Source organism: Kwoniella europaea, chromosome 1 (assembly GCF_036810445.1).
Source record: "Kwoniella europaea PYCC6329 chromosome 1, complete sequence".
NCBI lineage: Eukaryota > Fungi > Basidiomycota > Tremellomycetes > Tremellales > Cryptococcaceae > Kwoniella > Kwoniella europaea.
In genome coordinates, this window is record NC_089487.1 from 8,075,796 (window position 1) to 8,097,002 (window position 21,207).

General features: G+C 43.7%; 6 protein-coding genes across 6 annotated transcripts; 1 reads left to right on the forward strand and 5 right to left on the reverse strand.

Moving 5' to 3' along the window:
* Positions 1 to 437: 437 nt before the first annotated feature.
* V865_003057 (uncharacterized protein) lies at positions 438 to 3,935 on the reverse strand (the record flags this gene model as incomplete). Its single annotated transcript, XM_066226856.1, has 11 exons — positions 438 to 685; positions 761 to 866; positions 950 to 1,638; positions 1,694 to 2,038; positions 2,098 to 2,350; positions 2,407 to 2,585; positions 2,653 to 2,786; positions 2,859 to 3,298; positions 3,382 to 3,540; positions 3,629 to 3,816; positions 3,899 to 3,935. 11 exons carry the CDS (start codon positions 3,933 to 3,935, stop codon positions 438 to 440), a joined length of 2,778 nt encoding a protein of 925 aa, XP_066082953.1.
* A 785-nt stretch (positions 3,936 to 4,720) lies between these two features.
* Positions 4,721 to 7,138, forward strand: V865_003058 (uncharacterized protein; the record flags this gene model as incomplete). The annotated part of the gene is made up of 13 exons (XM_066226857.1): positions 4,721 to 4,921; positions 5,006 to 5,134; positions 5,223 to 5,338; positions 5,411 to 5,431; positions 5,502 to 5,583; positions 5,639 to 5,776; positions 5,842 to 5,866; positions 5,965 to 6,053; positions 6,119 to 6,175; positions 6,239 to 6,270; positions 6,338 to 6,413; positions 6,484 to 6,546; positions 6,743 to 7,138. 13 exons carry the CDS (start codon positions 4,721 to 4,723, stop codon positions 7,136 to 7,138), a joined length of 1,425 nt encoding a protein of 474 aa, XP_066082954.1.
* Positions 7,139 to 7,811: 673 nt separating this feature from the next.
* Positions 7,812 to 12,492, reverse strand: V865_003059 (uncharacterized protein; the record flags this gene model as incomplete). The annotated part of the gene is made up of 21 exons (XM_066226858.1): positions 7,812 to 7,886; positions 7,951 to 8,220; positions 8,298 to 8,456; positions 8,514 to 8,616; positions 8,678 to 8,796; positions 8,856 to 8,993; positions 9,064 to 9,219; positions 9,286 to 9,405; positions 9,466 to 9,580; positions 9,638 to 9,712; positions 9,775 to 9,950; positions 10,007 to 10,130; positions 10,190 to 10,752; positions 10,796 to 10,942; positions 11,001 to 11,081; positions 11,135 to 11,374; positions 11,433 to 11,715; positions 11,775 to 11,880; positions 11,938 to 12,052; positions 12,109 to 12,339; positions 12,412 to 12,492. 21 exons carry the CDS (start codon positions 12,490 to 12,492, stop codon positions 7,812 to 7,814), a joined length of 3,477 nt encoding a protein of 1,158 aa, XP_066082955.1.
* Positions 12,493 to 12,788: 296 nt separating this feature from the next.
* V865_003060 (uncharacterized protein) lies at positions 12,789 to 14,767 on the reverse strand (the record flags this gene model as incomplete). The annotated part of the gene is made up of 8 exons (XM_066226859.1): positions 12,789 to 12,926; positions 12,983 to 13,419; positions 13,482 to 13,540; positions 13,651 to 13,890; positions 13,950 to 14,234; positions 14,337 to 14,415; positions 14,471 to 14,526; positions 14,589 to 14,767. 8 exons carry the CDS (start codon positions 14,765 to 14,767, stop codon positions 12,789 to 12,791), a joined length of 1,473 nt encoding a protein of 490 aa, XP_066082956.1.
* Positions 14,768 to 15,123: 356 nt separating this feature from the next.
* On the reverse strand, positions 15,124 to 16,271 carry V865_003061 (uncharacterized protein; the record flags this gene model as incomplete). Its single annotated transcript, XM_066226860.1, has 5 exons — positions 15,124 to 15,248; positions 15,362 to 15,572; positions 15,664 to 15,822; positions 15,928 to 16,062; positions 16,125 to 16,271. The coding sequence occupies 5 exons, from the start codon at positions 16,269 to 16,271 to the stop codon at positions 15,124 to 15,126; spliced, it is 777 nt and encodes a 258-aa protein (XP_066082957.1).
* A 582-nt stretch (positions 16,272 to 16,853) lies between these two features.
* Positions 16,854 to 21,069, reverse strand: V865_003062 (uncharacterized protein; the record flags this gene model as incomplete). Its single annotated transcript, XM_066226861.1, has 10 exons — positions 16,854 to 17,047; positions 17,135 to 17,163; positions 17,245 to 17,576; positions 17,711 to 17,822; positions 17,894 to 18,162; positions 18,240 to 18,478; positions 18,542 to 18,588; positions 18,646 to 18,813; positions 18,941 to 19,919; positions 19,992 to 21,069. 10 exons carry the CDS (start codon positions 21,067 to 21,069, stop codon positions 16,854 to 16,856), a joined length of 3,447 nt encoding a protein of 1,148 aa, XP_066082958.1.
* Positions 21,070 to 21,207: the final 138 nt, after the last annotated feature.

The following is a 21,207-nucleotide window of genomic DNA, read 5'->3' on the forward strand; positions in this document are numbered from 1 at the left end:
CAAGATAAAGGGAAATATTTGGGGGTTGGTAAAAACAGATTTTATGATTAGTATTTGTATGTTTGTTCAATCTTGATTGGACAGGTATTGTATATAGATCTTCTAGAATGTATATATGTATATGACTGTGCTTGTTCAATGGGACGCGAGCAAGAGCAATACAATGTTCATACATCCTTCATTCCCAGTTGCATTCACTTCGCTCGATTTAGCCCAGATGAAGCGGGAAACATTTTTTTACCAAGCTCAACTATGAGACCTGTGTCCGTTCACCTGGAGATACTCGCTGTCCACTTACAGTGGTACCCTTAATCATAGAATTCACAAAATGATAAAAGAAATAATCATAATTCCATATTCGGCACTGTATATTTTGAATTTTGATCCAGTATAAATGATTCATTTCCCATAATTACAAACATTCAAACCGAAATCAACTAAATAGCAGCCATGACCAACCTCGCACCTTGTTCGTTTTCCGCCCTTACACTCAACTCAAGCGTCACTCCCGATCCAGGCGAATAAGTCATCCTGCACCTTGCCAGTACCTTACTGGACTTATCGTTCCCGTTAGTTGGGATCACTAAACCTGACAAATTGAGGGTATGTACAGAGTTGGAAGTGGGAGTTTCGGTACCGCCTAGTGGGAGCATGTTGAGTACTTCGATAAGGGATTTACAAGCGTCTATATAACACATCATCCAGCGGATGTCAGTTTTTAATTTAATACAGTGCAGAGAAACCTAGGTGACAAACTCACCTTTCAATGATTCGGACGATGATAAGGCAAATGTCTCGGTCAACGAAGCTGATTCTGCCAATTTATCCCATTCACTCGAGAACGTAACGTAGGTAGGTGTAATGTACTATCAAACGAACAAATATTAGCGTATGTTACATTTCACATTTCAAATCTCACATCAAATCTTGGAAGACACTGAATACTCACGTCACCAGCACCCAAATCCAACTCCTCAACTTGATACTCATCATCATACCCTTCTTCCTCCGGTTCACCAGAATTAGGATCAATCTCTTTACTTATGAATTTCAAAGTACAGCTGAAAGTTCCAGCAGCGTACGTCGACGGATCATCCCTCGTGAACGAAACGTAGACTACACCCGTTCCACTGGCCGCACTCAGACTTTGGATAGGTACGATGAAATCCTCTGTCAAACCCGAGTCAGGTGAAGGGTTCATGATTACCGCCACTTGTTCAAGGACAGTATCAGGTATAGTATTCGACACGTTGAATTGGAATACGACATGCTCTTTGAATATGTGTTTGACGGCTGATACGACATATTCAGTTTCAGATTCGGTAAGTTCTACAGGTTTGCTTGATGATCTAAGCACAGGTCCGTACGATTCGAGTTCGGGAATGGCAGCAAGTTGACTTGCGTATGATGAAGATTGAGCTTCGGCGGATGTAGATGCCTGAGCGGAAGATTCAGGTTTGGGTGTAGATGGACCAGCAATGTCGAGAGCGGAAGATCGAGCTTGAGCGATCTCGGCTGCGGCAGCTTCTTTGCTGACTCGGGGAATGGAAGATACGTCGAATGCGGATGAATGCTTGGTCTCGTCTTTGACGTAAGAGACAAGTTGTTCTTCCAGTTGACCAAGGGAGAATGTAGCCTCTGCAGTATATTAATAAGCAAGAGTCCTCGTTTTGTCCGATGACATATCACTCACCCTCTCGGACGAACACGTCAGCTAAGGATTTTTCCTCCAACACTTTGATGTACATAGCCGCTCTATCTCTGACCTCATCATCTACATCATCCAGACATCTTCTCAAGAGAACATTCACAGATTTCATCACAGCCTTGTCATCGATACAGACACCGAACTTGGCGAGACTGCTGACTGCTGCGGCTCGTACAACGGCATTTTCAAGTACCACTCGGTTGTAGATATATCTGATGAATTTGGTTGGGTTTCGAGTCTTGGGTCCTTCAATACCGAGTAAATGGAGGATTCGGACAGAGAGTTTAGTGAATTCACAATCTTCGATGAATTCACAGAGATGGGCGAGAGCTAAGTCCACCGTATCAACCTTGTTCCTATATTGGCATGTGTAACGGAACATCACTCACCAGTCTCTCTACAATCTTTGATGAATTTGATCATGTCAAAGATAGCTTCCACAACAGCATGCTTGAAGTCGTATCCACCTTCATCCCTCAACACTCCAGAGAGGAACGAAAGCATGATAGCTTGTTTACCCGGGAACTTAAGACATAACGATCGGATAGCATCAACCACGATGATCTTGAATTCATCGGTGATATCAGCCATGAACGAGGATATTTGTTTCATCAATCGATCGACTGAAGCTTCATTACCAGTCTGATCAGGTAGAACATGTCAGCTGAGCTCGGCTGTACGATCTTCGGACAACTGACCTTGAGTAAAGTGGTAATAGCATAAGTAGCGATACTTCTATTGGAGTCCGTGATCAGGTTCTCCAACTCTACGTTGACAGTCGCAACTGATTGAGGTAGGATCTGAGCGAGTTTGTTGAGTGTCTTGACGGCAGCGAATTTAATGACGGGTTTAGGGGAATTCATGAAGAGTTGGAGGACTAAAATGAAGGTAAGTAAGCTTAATTCAACCATGATGGGATTAGGATTACAAATGGCAAAACTCACCCGCAACGGTCCTGTACAAATCTCCAGGTTGAACGTCCCTCATCTCACAGATTGCTCGAGCAGCTTCGATGTTGACCATCTCTGATTTGTGCCTCAATAGACTCTCGAGGTATTCGTGCATCTGTTTTCTGACGCTACAACCGACAAATCATCAGCAAATGGCATCAAGGGATATCAACGATCCATTGTATGGCGCATGTACTCACTTTGGATCCTCATCCATCACTTTTCTAGCAAATCTAATCAACATGCACATAGCCATTGGGTTCTTGATTATGTTATTTGACTTTCCATTAGAGCCCAGCTGTTGGACCATTTTCGTGATTGCCATTCTATCTTTCTCTCTTATCAAGTATAGCAAACCTAAAGCATGATATTGCATTATATAGCTTGAGCTTGCTACAGCCTGGTATCCACCTGATCCACCACTTCCACCTCCTGATAAATACGACGAAGCGCTGGACGCGAAAGACGAGACTGATTTAGCATTGACAGCTTCCTGTGCTTCGTTAGACCATCTCTTGATTATGGATGGTGAGAGGGGGAAGAGGTGGTAGGATGATACGAGGGATGCAGATGAGATGGAGGAAGATCGATCGACTAAGGCGGATTTGAAAAATCTCTCGACGGATTGAACAGATTGAGCCTATATGTTTATCCATGATCCATCAGCTTGTTGACTCTCTCCCTTTCAATGTATAGCTGAGTCACGAGGGACAGATGACTCACGTCGATGATCCTTGCTAGCGCTCTAATTGCATTTGGTCTATACACGACTTCCAAGTTGGGTTGCATATCTTTCATGATTGACGAAGTGACCATGATGACGTCTTCAGCGATAGTTGACAATTCCTTGATGACAAGGTATACCATTTGTCTGAGTGCAGCCTGGAGTCCCAATCCACCGGCGTAAGTATCCAGTCTTTCTTATCCGATGTGCTTCATCACTCTTGTAATTGGAATATTACCAACTCACATCTTTATGTTGAAACAACTTTGTTACTCCGAAGAACAACGTTGTAGCTTCCTGAGTCGAGAATGTTTCTCCAACGTACAACAAATACACGATCCTAGTCAATAGAGCACGGCATTTCCTAGGTGATATGGGCGATTCATTGAACACTCTAGCCTCTTGTAGGATGGTGGACTTGTCATGGTAGAACGCTAACAGAGAGACAAGGGAGTCAACATTCAGTAGCATTGGAGCTGAACAATGATAGACAACGATAAGAGTCATGGTACTCACACATCCCACCTGCCTCTTCATCCTTCTTGAAAGACATTTTGGTGAGGGTCGCGGAAGTACGAGAGGCGATAGAGGTCTATATGGTACTTGTGATTTTTTACTCTTACTCTATATCACCTATCTCACTGTCGTTGATGATGACACTGTTACTCACTCCCACTTACAGCACGACGTTGAGAGCTGAGACGCGACCTCTCTCGAAGTTCAAGCAACGTGGCGGACTTACTCGGTCACAGCGTCAGGTGGCAATCCCTCTGGGTCGGGTGATTTATTATTTACGTGGGCAACCCATTTATGTTCATCATGCGGCACAGTGTTGCGGCATCGACCGTTACCCTTTCATCGTTTCTTGCTTCCATGTGGTTTTAGGGGCGTTGGATAAGGGGGTTAGGCTGTGTTTCGGATGTATAAACTCAGGAACAATCAAAGATATCAAGGGTCCTTTGGTCCTTTAGCGGTGAAATCTGTTTTGTTTTTCATCTCTGTTGCTTCACGTCGGACCAAGTTTTAAGCATACGCAATGTTGTTGATATGGTCAAACCTCCACTATGGATACTCCTGCAAAAACTTGACCTTGGCATCTCGGTGTGCAGAGAAGCACAGCACACGCTATACGAGTAGAGGGAAAAGAGATGGAGGATGAATTATTCTATCTTCTTTCTCCATCTATGATAATACATTCTTTTGAGGACTGAAATTCAAAGAAGACAAACAAACAGCCTCGTCCATTCTTTACTCTTGTCGCATTCGCGCACCACTTATATCATATCACCTTATAATAATATCAATCCCTGTCAATCGACTGGATCAAATACATCCAATATGCGACCCAGCAGTCTGTCCACACTTTCAGCATTCATCTTTGGCTCGATATCAGCTTTAGCAGCGTGTACATCAAATACAACCGATACAGCGGGATTGCAGCAACTGATTCACGATGGAGGAGCAGGATACAAGTTGGAACTGTGTGCTGGACAGGTGTACGAGATCAGTGAACAGCTGAATTATACGGCTCTCAATCAGGTGAGTCATCCTCGCTTCACCATGTCACTCCAAACCGAAGGAAAGCTGTTGTGCTGATTAAATGATTGTTTCGTGTACGATCAGGAAATTTCGACTGAAGGATACCCGACAGATGATACTCGAGCGACATTGAAGATGGTAGGATTCAACAAAACTACGTTAGTGATGGCCCAGGATGCGGGTCTGAGCGGTGCTAAGCTATTGAATGTCCAGGTGAGCAATAGCTCATGAAATTCGAATAAATCTGCGAGTAAAGCTGATTGATTTTACTCTTATCCTTCTGATTTTGACTGGGTATCAGCTCAATGGAAATCGACTGGATAGTGAGGATATATATACAGCTGGAGGAGGCAATATAGAGTTCGGTGGACAGAATCAAAATCAGACAATAGAATATGTGAAAAGTTATGATCCAAGGTATGTCTAATTCCTGTATTCGATCGATTTGAAGAGATCGATGTACGCTAACCTATGGAAATTGTGTAATAGAGGATGGTCGTGTCTACACCTGTAAGTCCATGTCCATGACGACCGCATAGACGCGGTTGAAGCTAATCATCATTGTCATGACCGTACTTAGAGCCGAAGGAACCTTCAATTGTGTGAATATAACAGTACAGAATAACGATATCGGACCATGCGGCAGGGACTACTTTCAGAATGTGAGTTACAATATCACCTAAGGGAATCAATCTGATAGTCTTATGATCCCACAAGTGGGCGGATGGTATCTCCCTCTCCTGCGCAGACAGTTTAGTTCAGAACAATCAAATCGTAGATGCTACCGATGGAGGGATCGTAATTTTTGGTGCGCCTTCTTCGGTCATTAGGAATAACACTATCAGCGTTAAGACGGTTAGTCATCATGTCGTATGCTTCTCGTCGATATCATATTGACGTTATTCCTAAACTTACTACAGAGGACAATGTTAGGGGGTATCAACAGTGAGTGTCTCCCATACCCTTCTCATCCGCCTTGCTTCCAGGCCATGCGAAACGGAGCTGGGCTGAAATGAGCTAATTGCTTTCGTTTTGGCTGTTAGTGGTGGACGTCCTACCTTGGTTACCTGAAGGCAATTTCTCAAATACCCTTGTAGAAGGTAATACGATACATGGTGGATTCGCGACGGAGGTGAGCATGCTTCTTTTCGTCAGGCGTCAGATATTGGATATGGAGCTGAATTGGATATCAAATAGATGGGTGATGCGGAGCATGGACCGAACAACGCTTCTGCAATAGTAAAAATTGGTATTGTGAGTATGCGTTAACCCCATATTTTGTCAGATTCAGTAGCTTATATATGATATCTCATACAGGCTGTGGGCCCGGATGTATGGTTCTCCGACGGGTGAGTCCCATTTGACGACAAGACTTTTCATCTGTACTGACTTCGGGATGTAATCATAATGATTTAGTCGATACGGTACCAATAAATCTACAGGAGCTATCATCAAAGATAACATATTTTCAGGTGCATTCGCCTTCGGCATGGTGAGTTGTAACGCGCAGTGTCCAGTTGACTCGTTATTGTACTGATTCTGTATCATATGGTACGTAATAGGGTGTATCGAGTGCCAAAGATTTCACGATATCTAATAACTCTTTCGTCGGTAATACATCGTTTGTAAGTCATTCTCATCTGATAGATATTGCCCGTCTCTCCTTCTCATTTTCTCATCTTTTCTTCTTCTCCTGTCCTCTCCTTCTCTCTCTTCTCACGTTCTTCTTCTCGTCATCACTTCCATCCTTTTCCCTTCTTATCACCTCCATCTCCGATCAGCTCTCACTGTGCCTACAAGCTAATTCACTCGTCTCCTCAGATTGGCTCATATGGCCCCAACTGCACTACCGAGACCAAAACACCCCATGAACCCGTCCCTCTCCTCTTAGAACCTACCAGCGTTACCAACCTCAATCTGACCCTTCCTCCTGATTCGCCATACCAGTTCGTGAATGGAACAGCCCTAGGTCTCACTTGTTTCATGCCACCTGCGAATGATCAGAATGCTTGGCCATACGGGGATGGATTCAATTCGGGTCCTTCGACCACTTCAGATGGAGGAGCTACGAGCGCTTCTACCTCCAGTCCTGCGTCTTCTGGAAGTAGTGGTAGTGGCCAATCTAGTGATGCGTTTAGATCTATTGAGATTGGTGGTAAAGTGATTCTGGAAAGTACGATCTTGGGATTGTTAGTGGGATTGAAATTTGTCTTTTAACGAGATCGTATTGTAGACACTACAGGAATATGGAAAAGAATGGAGAAGCGGAAAGGGCAATAGAAAGATAATAATGGACAATAACGAAACGAACAGTACTGTATCAATAGAAAGATAGCTGAATATGATCACACGAACCCAATAGATTTTATACCTCGTACAGACAGAATGATACCATGAGCATATAGATAATATAGATTATTACTTAGAATAGATCACAGTATATTGTACGGTACGCTACAGGTATATCCTTATACATTCACAGACATATATTTAGTATGCAGTATTTGGCATGGTAGCACATTCAGATTCAGGTCTTGAATAGCCCTGCAAGATCAAAAATAATCTTTCTATCTGAAGGTATTTATTACCATTGACAACATCGGGTTAGCTGGTTACCTTCGCGTGCGCCAGTCAATCTCAGCGGTGTACGTGATTAACGCAGTGTACTCGAGTAAACGTATTCTGATAAATATATGACTGGATGGTTTAACAATTGAAAGTACGTTACATATTTATCTACATTATATCGCATATTATGATTCATAAACCTGGTTTCGTTACTTGATCTCGCTTCTTCGCCATTTACTCTTCATTAAAATGGTAATGTACCCCTACCAAATTCATGACATTAGCCCTTCTATACAATCAAATGGAGTTTAACCGTCCACACTTACTGGTTCCTGATAGGATCAGGCATCCTGATCAATTTCATATCAGGTCCATTCAGTTCTATACCAGACATGTCCTATTTTTGACAATACCACATCAGCTAAAAATCTAAGACTCCGTCTTTTTCGTAATTGACTAACCTGCGGAGTAATCAATATATATTGTTTGCCATCACTTTCCCTCGCCCCTTCCATTAAACTCTTAGCTGCCACTCTCCTATTCGCAGCATCTAAGAACACATCCCATTCATCCAGGGCTCTAAGAGGACATGGAACAGTTGTCCATAAAGATAATAAAAAAGAGACGGTGGAGAATGACCTTTCACCTCCGGAGAGGTTCTTGGGTGTCTTGTAGTGCGATCGTTCAGTCGATTCACCATCTTCATTTTCTGTGCGGGTAGTGGAATGTACCTGTGTGCGATTCATTCAAATATCAATTGCCTGGTTTCTGCCTCCAATGGTCGAAACAAGGATAAGGCAACACTCACCACCAAAGATAACTTCTCCTCCTTATGTTGAAACACCAATCTACCCTCCATCGCTCTCATACTCTCAAAGTCGACGAAAGCTGTTCTAGCTCTGACTGCAATATTGTTTCGACTATCGGCCCACCACGTTCGTCTATTTCTCATCGCATGGTGGAACACCTTGGAGGTCGCACGAACAAGATCAGCATTCTCCTAGTCTGCTCACAAAACACTCACTCTGTTCAATTTTCGCATTTGCTTGATATTCTTGGAAACATCGACCAACAGTCGTTTGGCTGCTCTGTGATCCGACGCAAGTTGGCTGGTATCCACACCGAGACTGCATACAAAAAATACAATCAGCAGTTCGCACCTCAGATGGCTCAGCTGATACGACCTACTGTCTTTCAGCTTCTTTGATAGCTGCTTCCAATGTTGCTCTCTCTTGAGTAAGTTGAGCAGAACTCTTCGTAGAACGTACTCGTACGGGACAGAAGCCTCTCGCTTGACTAGCCCATTCCTATGGCATATCTCAATAAGCCATCACATTGTTGACAATTGCCATTGATTATGACTCACTTCAATCTGTGCATCAAAATCTGCAACTTCAGCAGCAGCTTTATCTCTCCTAACTTGGTAAATCTTCATGGCATTCTCATAATACTTTTTCTTCGCGTCGGCATCTGCACGATGTTGTACCAAGGCAGTGAGGATTTCCTGCAGGATGAATCCAGATCAACGTAAGCACGATTCACGCGAAGCCTATAGTTGCATAAGAATGACGCACAGCTTGCTGATTTTGTTGAGGCATATGCTCATCTAATTCTCTCTGACGATCGATACTGTCCTGTTGATATCGTTCGATGTCAAGTTCCTTCTTCTGCTTTTCGTTGATAAACGCTTGAAGTTGGTCTTCTTTATCTTGTATTTTACGCATTCGTTCCTATACCGAAGTTTACCTTGGTCAAAAATTGTGTTTCTTCCTACCCGTTCAAGTATACCGACTCACTTCACGCTCAGCTTCCCAATTATCCATCTCGGTCGAAGAGACCTCGGCAAGCTTGCCTCGAATCTCGTCCAGTTTGAGATCGATAGGCTTCAGGCCCTGTGTTATTTTCTTGATTGCAGCCTGAATCATCGGACAGGTCAGTACGCTCTAAGATAATAAGACATGATACGAATGACGCACACCAATATCCTTCACTTCTTTATCAATCGCTTGGATAGTCTTCTCAGCCTCTAGCTTCTTATCCGTCAATGCTTGCAATTCTTTTTCACGCGCATGGAGTTGTTCGCGTGCTTGTCTGTCGTAGCTTAAATTAGCCTTACAGTCGGTAGCACACATTGGGTTCCAAACTCACTGTACATCATCGTTCAAGTCCCTAGTGAAAAGGAGGTTCCCTCTCCATTGGGTTGATGGATTGGAACTCTTGCTCCTGTATGAGACGTGAGCATGATACCGACGAAACTACAACAAGTCTCGAAGGATGTCACTTACGAGCTGGTACCAGAGATTTGTTGGAAATCTGCCGAAAAGAAGTTGACGTGGTCCAAGATCTTGTTGGTATGGAATCGTTTCATCTCGTTATTTGCTTCTTGCACCGTTCGTGCCAGGAAGGTCCTCTCCACTCGGTGCAAAGTGATTAGCAATCGAAGGACGTCATCGTTGGTTACCTATTGAACTCAGTCACTTTGATTATTCCTGGAGAAAAAGATTGCTTGATACTCACTGTAAGTTTGCTGAGAACGGTTGGGCCAAGGTGACTCAAATCACCTCGCTTGTAGTCGAATGTGTCTCCTCCATGCATATAAACAGGAGGGACCTGGTTCTGACCGGTACCAGGTCGATAGCCACTATTCCACCCAATCAGCATCTTTGGTTGACATCGACTGCAAACAAAGATTGAACTCACTTTCTCATATTTCTTCTCAGAATCTCCACGAGGGTGGCTCGATCGTGTGGATCTCGAACAGCGAAAGTACAGAGAGTTGCACCCAGAATTCCCTGGATGGTGTCTCGATAGTACATGTCATTCAACTTAACATACATACCCAAAGGACCGAGGGGAGGAGAATGTCTCCATTTGGTATGTTGAATATCTCTCATTACGTTGTTCAAGCCATGACCGAAAGCTGTCAGTCGATTTGTCGATTGACTTTCGAGGTTTTTGATCTTCTCATTGATGTTGTAAACAGCAGTCTCCTTCTGCTGAATTTGATATGTTATCTGGTCAGCAGCCTGTATCGCGACTTTGAGATCGCCATTCTTCTCTGCTAATTGCAGTTGCTTTTTCGGTTTATCTTTGCGTAATTTATCAGCGAATTCTTCGTATCGAGTTCGATCTCGAAGTAACCTTGCATGTTCGTCTCGTTGCGCATTCGCATCCAATCGCAACTTGGCGTCAATCTTTCTCTGCAGGATCTGTAGACCACCGCGGTCCGCGTCGATATCCTCTTGGACGGTCATGATGGATGCCTGCGAGAAATCAGCTTGATTTCCATAAATTGTGGACACCTACGTCTATGTCACCAAGTTCTTTCTTTTCCCTCTTCACCTTTTCCTTCGCATCACGAACAGCTTTCTGAAGCGGTTTGCGCGTCTCGTCGAAATTGGAAATATCTTTCTCGGTTTGTCTGATTTCTTCTGCTAATGTGACGAGTTTTTTCTGTGTTCACTCACAAGGTCAGAATAAGAGAGACGGTTGATCCAAAGATCATGCGTACCTCGTGTTTGTACACCTCACGCTGAGCTTCTTCAATCTTCTGGTCATTCTCATTGACCGTTTGTTGACATTCTTCTCGTTCCTGCAGATTTGCCAATCAGCTACTGTCTGTGTAGTGGAGCAATAACAGCTCACGTTCTCCTTATCTGTTACGTATGACCAAGCTGACTGGTTGAGGATAGTCTTGTACTTCTCTCTCTGCCTCAGGATAGCATCTGAAGCGAGTAACTTTCGTTGGAGAGTATCCACCTTCTCCTTGAGCGCAGGTACAGCTTCGACTTGTCTCTTGATAAGGGTATTGACTTGCTCTATATTCTGCATCGAAGACTCGTATGTTTCAAGCAGCGACGAAAGTTGGGTACCTTTTAAGAAGAACTGTACGATAGTTAGTCCATAGTTGTTCACCTCAGGAGTGATGGGATAGCCGGCGTACCTTGTATAATTGACCAGGATCTGAACTAGACAAGAAGCTTCTAGCTTGATCTTGAGTCAAGAGAGTCAAAGGTGAATCAATGTTGATATTGAAATTTTCTAATATCGCTGACAACTCTGATCTCTTATTGGCCAAAATTCGTCCATCTCTACTGGCTCTGAACTTGTATGTAGTTGTTCCGTTCAGCGATATGATTCGTTCGATGATAATGTGAGGATCGTAGACATCAGGTTTGAATGCCTGTGGACCGGAATTGGCCATGACAACGGTGATTATCGCTTTGCTGTAGACGGATTAGTATCACTCAAACAAAAGTACTGTTCGCTTCAGAATTACACTCACTCTGCTCCCTTCCTGATCAGATCCTTCAGTCCCTGTCCTCTACCAGTCGTCATCGCTTTGCCACCCAAAGCGATAGCTATAGCAGAAAGTACAGCTGATTTTCCACCTAAGCAATCAATGTAAGCTAACAGAACGATCCATGCTCAATTCCAGTATCACTTACTTCCATTATGCCCTACAAGAAAGTTCATCCTCGGTCCAAAATCTACCGTGAGATGTCGATGACACATGAAATCTACCAGGTTGATCGATTTCAATACACCTCCTTCCGAAGTGGACTGAAACAAATATCAGTAAGCTGTGTTTTTCTATCAGTTTGAAAGAGCCAGCCTACCCCGACATGACCTTTCTGACGTTTCCTCGCTGCTTGATAAGCTTGTACCAGCACATCATCCTTGAATTGGGCATCCTCATAGTCATCCAGGGGATCGTCATCGTCATCACTGATGTCTTCCTCATCTAAACTAGGTACAGAATCAGACGAGTCGGACGAATCATCCGATAATCCATCCCGTTCCTCGACTCGATTCTGCTCTTCTATACGTTCTCTCTTCACTCGTTTGACCTGGACATATAAAGGGGGATACATGAGTTGTGCTTCTGTATTGCAAGTGGGAGGCCAGTTGAATGTACTTACATCTCTCGCACGGACACTTTCACTCTCCTCGTCGTCGGACTGAGGTGATGGGGATGGTCTTTTGGCTCCCGCTCTAGCCATGATGGCAGCCCTCTTGACCAGTGGTGATCGCCTTTAGAGTGCGACTGCTTAGCTGAAGGGAAAGTGAAGATGGGTAATGTTCAATTCTGATATCTCATGTCGAGTCGCGTCAACCAACAGAGGATGGAAAGATGAAAGATGAAACTGGTCGCGTAATCCGGGGGGTACCGTGGGAAAGTTCATCCTCCCACTTGAATAGCAACTACCGAGATAAGATAAAATTTGGGGAGCAGAGGTGATGATGCATTTGCATGTCAATCGCACCCGTATATGGCTACACATATACTGATATATTACTAGTTAGCATACTGTCGATACGTAGTGGTCATCAGAGGATGTGACATCCCAGTACTAGGTATCGTCATACTTGGTAAAGTCAAATTATCCTTCTTATCCGGATTAGGCGTATGGATGTAGTTCATCCCGAACCCGACCTACAAAAATCAAGATCAAGTTAGCTCAGAATGTCTGCTGTGTGTGAATTACTCGCCTGGTAAGGTACACCGATACCACCTCCATCCGAATCGACATTTGTGACTGTCGTACTTCCCGAGGCCTTTCTGATCGCATCAGAGGACACAGGATCTTTCGAGCTAGACTTTGACGAGCTTGAGCCCGAGCTAGAGCTTGATCTGGAAGGATCTCTTGATGAAGAGCTCGAAGAGGAATTCTTTGAAGGATCTCTAGAAAATGATGATGATGATGATGACTTGGCTGCTGCCGCTGCCGCTGCTTTCTCCTTCTCTCTCTGCGCCTGGAGTCGAGCGAGTTTTTCTTTCTCTTCTTGATTTGTTGAGGAACCAGAACTCGACGGACTACCGCTACTACTACCATTGGTGGAAGAGGCCTGTGGTGCATCGTTGAGCTCTTGAGATACCATCTGAAGGGAAAATAGGAGCAGCAGCAAGAAACCCAAAGTCTTATTCACTGTAGGTCCACGTCAGAATCACTCGCACTACCTTAACACATTTATCGCAAGACAAACTCACGCATACTGACTCCGATGATCATTGCTAGGTATTTCGTTCTCCAAAGCTTCTGCTTATGTCTGATGACCGTCCCAAAAATGGTATCAGCAAAAATATTCGAATCAACACTATGCCTTCTTCCATTCTCGCTAGAGAAACACTTGATAGCCATTCTGAGTACTGTACTGACCTATCTTCCACCTCCTCTTTCCTCTTCTTCGCATCCTCTTTAGCTTTCTTCAATTCCTCCTCTTTCATTTTCGCCTTTACCTCGGCTTCTTTCTTAGCTTTCTCTTTCCCTTTTTGCCTTTCAGCTTCTTTAGCTTTCTCCTCTTCTTTCAATTTAGCTCTTTCTTTGTCTTTCTTCTTGCGAGCTTCTTCCTCTTTAGCCTTTTTCTCAATATCCGGATCAGGCTTGTTAAAATGTCCTCTGTAAGAAAATCAATCGTGTAAGCTCTACGAGTCGAAAGGTCATTTCACCAAACCTACACATGACTTGGCACTCCCTTCTCCCACCACAGTTCATTACCCTCCCTCTTCGCTTTTCCCAAAGGGAAGGGCCAAGGCATCAACTTGTTCAATCTGGTAGTGAGGAACGCAGAAGGATGAGATCGTAAATCATCCCATGGTGAAGGTTCAGACGGCCCTTCATCCTTTTTCTTTTTCTCGTCTTTCTTTTCTGATATTTTTTCTCGAGAGGAAGAACCAGAAGATTTCTTCTCTTCTGCAGGCGGTGGGATTTCAGATACGATATGGTTCCACATAAGGATGAACCTATTATCATGGTTCGAATAAATAAGGCCGTATCCCAAACAGACAAAAGGAGCGTACCATGATCTGACAAGTTCATCCCAGCGCGGACTGAACGGGACTCACAATAAACTCGCTATGGCCATATGGACGTAGGTGATATGTAATTGAGGTACACCCGGGACAACACCCAGCATTTGTACCACTATATTTTACTCTCTTGTTAGCTGATTGCGATCATGAGAATGATGCTCACTCACTCAGTGCAAAGATGATGATTATGAATCCCCATTGCAAGACCATAGGAGCGACGTGCCTTCGTCATAGATACTCAAAATCAGCTTTTACATGCTAAAGTGTACGATTTTGAATACTTACCATACTCTGTCAGCTGCAGGAATCAGATTAGGCATAATATTAGCAGCCATGAAAAGTACCATTCCAACTATCAGTAAGGTGTATATCGGTGAGGGAGTTGTGAGCGATTGTGAGAAGGGGTATGAATATGAAGGGTAAGGTGAGAGTGAGGGGTTGTACGAATATGGTAAGAATGACATGGTGTTGAAGATAAGATGAGAAGTCATTTAATGACTATTGCTTATCACAACGTTAACGACTATGAAAATCAACAAGAGTTAAGGATTTCAGTTGTTAAGCTTGTCATTCTTATTGGTATCAGTTCGTCAAGTGAGATTTCGCCTAAGCTTGAGAGCATCAGAAACCCTACGCACATATCAATATGTCATGAATGTCCAAAGGATCAAAAGGAAGATTCAAAGGAGCTGCATGTAAGGCCCTACGTCTACTTGAATCTTATCTTGTTTCAAGTCCCAACGGCTGACATTTCTGTTACAAATGATATTCTATGGACTCACGACGAGTCATTACTACATACCACTTCATACAGTCCTTCTTACTGTCTATTCATAAGCCTATCAACATGTTCTCTAACCCTTTCTTCCCACTCATACCACGTAACAGAAGCATACCAATCATCTCTAACCTGACCATCAGATTGTCTAACATCTTGTCGGCCCTCTACCACGAAACTCAGTATATCAGCCTATCTCCCTGCTATCATATGAATTAAATTTATATGTTGACGAATCGTGGGCTGTGAGAGGTATAATGACCTGCGCGAGCCCACTCACCTCTCGCACCTTCTTTCCCAGGTGGTAAAACCCTCATACATCTCAGTACACCTTCATAAGTATATCCCAACCTCTTAGCGGCGTTCTGACTAGCGATATTCAATGTGGTAGTTATCCATTGACATCGTCTTAGACCCAGTCCACCTTGTGATGGATGATCTAGTATGCGATGCATCACCAAGCCTGTTGCGTGAGTTTGAACGTGAGTTCGCTGAACCAACCAGTCAATTTTCAATCAGCATACCATACCAGACCCATGCTGTAACACCTATCGATTGTATGTTTGAAGGCAGATAGCTCACATGAAATTCAGGTAAAATCATTATATATCCAGGTTCACAAATCATAGCTTGATAATTTGACGCTATCATACCGATTATTCCAGCAAAGACATAATCTTTTGGATCGACTGGTGACGTGCTATTTGGAGGTTGGGTGAAGATTGCGAGCATGAGTGTGTCCTATACACCCTCTCACAGTCAGCTTAACGAAGGAATGATTACATTTCGAGGGAAAGTGGACATGGCATAGGTTGAAAAAGGTAGAGCATAAAAAGTGACACGTACAGCGGCCCTTCTACAAGTATTTTCGATCCATACCAAAACATCACCCAAATCCCTAAACGGAGCGAATCCCAGCCATCTAAGTACTTCGGGTGATCTGGAGTATGCGTCGAGTATCAACTGAGCATGGATTGATGGCTAGAATCGATCTCAGCCAGACGTAAGCTTTATCCTACTTGGTTCGAGTCAAGCACACTCACTATGATAGGTCTTAATTCAACTTTATCAGATTTCAATTCCTTAACATCAAACACGTAATTGAGATCATACTCTTCAGGAGGGGTCGTAAGGTGTATATCCCTAGGTGTAGGTGAAGGTTGAGCGTAGTTGTTGATATAGGTTGTCATATTCGCTGGGGGGTGATTGAAGGGTTCGTTCTTGGCTTCGTTCGCGATGACTGACTCGTTTGTTATATATATGCTTGAAAGTCAAAGCTTGTACCGAAGTGGGGTGGATCGTACCCGACGCTTGATGGGATCGATCCAAGCTTAATATGTAATCAACAACGGAGGTACACCACGTTCTCGCTAAGGAGAGAAGATGCATGATTCGAGAGATTTGATCGACTCGTCGGCCTGCAGGCTATTGGCGACTATCTCGCTTAAATTGAGTGCGAAGATAGCCGAACATCTACATTCCAGGTTGCAAGTCGAACAAAGCATGTCAATACTCGTACAGATCAAGGACGAGTTTTGAATTGTGATAATATGCATTTAAATCCTATAAGTCTGCTGTATGACTATACCGAAGAGGAAACAAGGGCGAAACCAAATATGCTATAACTGGAAATGACCTATGACTTCCTACTTTTCATCTGCTTGATGTCGATAAAAGCCTCTCCTTTCCTTTCCCTCTGTATGTATGTCTACACATCATCGATCCATCTAACAGATCCAATTCACTTCTTAAGCATGATACCCACCTAACATCTATAACTTCTCCCTCTCAGGTTGCCTCTCCAAAGGTAACGTCTCCCTCCACCTACTCTCATTCTCCGTACCTTTAAACACCTCATATAAAACCTGTTTAACATCTTCGACAAAGACAAATTCGATTCCTTTTTTGACTGACAACGGGACATTCTCGTCTATATCGGGTTTACAAGCTATTGGAACGATGAGTTCTGCAAGGTCACACAACATGACATCAGATCAGTCACCATACTGTCAACAAGAGGAAAGTAATCCAACTATAGGAATACGATACTCACTCTTGATACCTGCCCTATGCGCTGCCAATCTGATCGCAACAAATCCGAACAACACACCATCAGTTATCTATTACTTGACCCAGAACGGTCAATTAGGTGTTTTCACTTACATTTTCTCCTTCAATCCCCCAACAGGCAGGACCTGCCCTAACAGACTGATCTCTCCAGTCATAGCCACATCCGGATCAACCTTCGTTTTGGTGAACAAACTGACAAAAGCAGTCAAGATGGCCGTACCAGCCGAGGGACCTTCTTTACCTATTCCACCTTCGGGCATATGTAAATGTACGTCTCTATCGTTCAACGTCACCTCGTTATCCGATTTGGTTATTCCCAATGAATAAGCATTAGATTTAACGTATGATAAGGCGATTTGGGCGGATTCCCGGATGACTTCGCCTAGTTTACCGGTAAGTTGGAGATTACCTTTACCTGGCATTGCCTATGATAGGGAAGCAGAGTGTAAGCTTAGTGCTATGATGATCATGCCCAGGAGGAATATTGGAATGTGAGGAAAGAAAGCGATTCGTTACGGAATCGCGCGAAAGAGGGGAAGGAGGGAAGAGCCAGACTCACAGTGACTTCGATAGGCATGACAGCACCTGAACCATTACCCAAATAGCCTAATCCTGTCGAAACTCCAGCAGGTGGAGACGAAGTGTACAATCTATCTTTATGGTAGATGGGTCTATTCAAAAATCAAAATATCAGTACGACGATTTTTCCCCTTTCGGCGCTGTCATAATCATCAACACTCACGGTCCAACATAATCCCTCAAATTCTCCTGGGTGATCCTAACATGTACACCCTCAGGGACCTTCAATGGTTCTCTCGGAACAGTCGTAACAGGTTTCGTCGTACCGGCATCACCAGGCGAAGGCGAATGATCTCCCGGTAAATGCTCAGAAGCAGGTTTGATATCTGGTTCTTGAGCTTCTACAGTTTCCGTCGTTTCAGGTTCTTTAGGTTCAGGTAAAGCTTCTTCTCCTAGATCACTGACTATCTTGAAAGCTGCTTTTCGGTAGATCTATGAACACAACAATCAGCTTAGGTCTCCAAATTTCACAGCAGAATCAGTGGTAAACAGCTGAGGGTGAAACCCACTTTATCGATGTGTTTCTTCAGATTCCTAACTCCACTTTCCCTACAATAGTATCTTATCAAAGCCTCGATAGCTCCAGGTTCGAGATCGATATCAACCTCTTTCAATCCCGATGCTTCCTTAGCTTGAGGCGATAAGTACTTCTCGGCGATATTCATCTTTTCCGCTGAGACGTATCCTGATACTTCGAGAACTTCCATTCGGTCAAGTAAAGGTCCGGGAATAGTCTCAAGAACGTTTGCTAAAAAAATTCACAATATCAGCTATGCATATGACGCAAGGAAGATCTGCTTATATAGCTCACCAGTACAGACGAAGAGCACTCTCGATAAATCAATTGGCACATCGAGACTATCGAAACATATGAGTTAATGGTTATCGCCGGTATGGAAGCAACTGCTAACTCACTAATGATCCAAGAATGATTTATTCTGCTCAGGATCCAGCATTTCCAACAAGGCACTCGCAGGATCACCATTATAAGCTTTACTTATCTTGTCGACCTCGTCAATCAATATCAGAGGGTTCTCAGTAGCGACCTTCTTGAGGGCTTGAACAGGTTTACCAGGCATGGCACTGCACGAATCGAATTAGCATTAATTTTGACATGCGTGCATGATGAAACGCAGGGAGACGAAATGAACCAGGGTGTGATAGTAACAGATAGGTGTATAGTAACAGTGTAGATTGAACCCCTACTCACCCGATATAAGTCCTTCTATGACCTTTAATCTCCGCCACATCGGTCAACCCACCCACCGAGAACCTAAAGAACTGTCTTCCAAGAGCTCTCGCAATGGATTTCCCGATCGAAGTCTTACCCACACCAGGTGGACCAGCCAAACACAAAATCTTTCCTTCTACCGATCCACGTAATTTACCTACGGCCATAAATTCAAGTATACGGTCTTTGACATCTTTCAAACCATAATGATCTTCATCCAATACCTTGATCGCATGTGAGATATCGTAATTCTCTGGTGAATGTACACCCCACGGAACCTGGGTTAACCAATCGATATAATTTCTAGTAACGTTAAATTCTGAAGCTGAAGGTTCAAGATGTACCAATTTGTTCAATTCTTCATCAAATACTTTTCGAACCTGTTGAGGCATCGCTAATTTACTTGCTTTTTCCTTGAACTGTTCGATAAGCTTATCTTTACCATCTGACTCCATACCTAATTCTTTCTTGATTCCTTTCAACTGTTCCATGAGATAATACTCTCTCTGTCTCTTCTGAATCTTGGTATCGACATCACGAGCAATCTTAAATTGTAATTGCGCATTGATCAATTCTTTTTTCAATAAGACTAATGAACGTTGTAATCGATCTTCAACGTTGGTAGATTCCAATACTGCCTGTAGATCTTCCAAGTTAGAGGTGGATACTACAGCAGCAAGATCGGCGAGTTTATCAGGTTCGTCAAATACTTGAGAAGACGTATTGGACATGGCGAATGATGTGACCTGTTCTCTAAACATCGGCTGTAATTGAGCGATCTCCTTGAATACTGATATTAATTCTGACATTATCGCTCGGATCACTTGCGAGTCCTTCTGATATGGTTCAAGAGAGACGTTGGAGACGTTTGTGATCGATACCTCAGGGACAAGGGAATGGATGAAGTTGATAGGCGAAAGAGGTTTAGTGGTTTTAGGTTCAGCGGGTTTAGGTGTTTCTATATAGTGACATATCACAACAGTCAGTCACTAGTCCAAACCAGATTCCAATGATACATGCTTAAACTTACCAACTTGATCCTGACCTTCCTCAGACTCTCTAGAAACCGTTCCAAGCTCTTCTCTCACTTCCTCGACGGATGGTACATCGGGCTCGAAGCTTTCCACATGACCTTCTGGGTTTTCATCGGCTTCCACGCTTGATTCCGATACATTTACTAATGGTGCTTCACTTGATAGTTGTCCAGGGGTTACCAACTCATCAATTTTGATTCTTCTATGAGGGAACAAGACAGCAGTCAAACTCTCAGGTTTACCTTCCCCTTCATTCGAAGTGAAACAGCTTGTGATCTGACAGAAGACACCGACGTTATGAACTTGATCTAGTGATTCGATCACGTCCGAATCGGAATTCGAGTCTTTCAGCAAAAAAGCTCCGACGTATGGTTGGCCTTTCGCTTGTAGTTCACGGATAGCCTTGATGACGGGTGGGGAACGCACTGTGACTGCTTTGTAGAATCCCGGGAATAGAGGTCGATGGGTGATGGGAACAGCTAATACTTGAGGATAAGTTTCGGGTATATTGGGTTTCACTATTTCTTTCCCACTTCCACCTCCACTACCGGACGAAGATCCAGGTAAAGAGAATGGATTGTTGGATGATGAACTGCTGCCCGAAGCTGAAGATCGAGCGGTAGAAGATGATGATGATTCCTTTTTGGCTCTTTCTTCGGCGGTTTTGGACGACTCAGCTTCTTCCGATCCATCTTTCTCTATTTCTTTCTTCTTCTCTACTTCCGTTTCCTTTACACCCTCTTTCTCTGATTGAGTTTTGGCTTCCACTTCCTCTGATCCTTTCTTGCCTTCTTCCTTCTCCTCTTTCTCTTTACCCTTATCTTTATCGTTCTCACTGGCAGGATTCACCCATCGTTTCTTCTCCATCAACCTCGACGAGCTATGTATACCCCTCTGATGCAGCACCGCATCTCCAGATCGGCTTATCTCAATGTAGTGAGAGAGTGATTTGGATTTGGGAAGGGGTCGAGTGGCAAGTGATAATGATCGTGTGAGATGGGTCGGCCGAGAGCATGTTGCGATGCCGCATCGCTGGGAAGAAGATGATCGTACAGCTGCTCGGATCGGTAGCATGTTGAGGGTATGTACAGAAAGAGAAAGCCTGTCGATTCGGTGAACAGCTGAACGAGGAAGACTACAACAGGTAGATGTGATTGCTATACGTAGGTGAATTATCGATTGGAACGTATAGATAGAATCGAGCATGACATT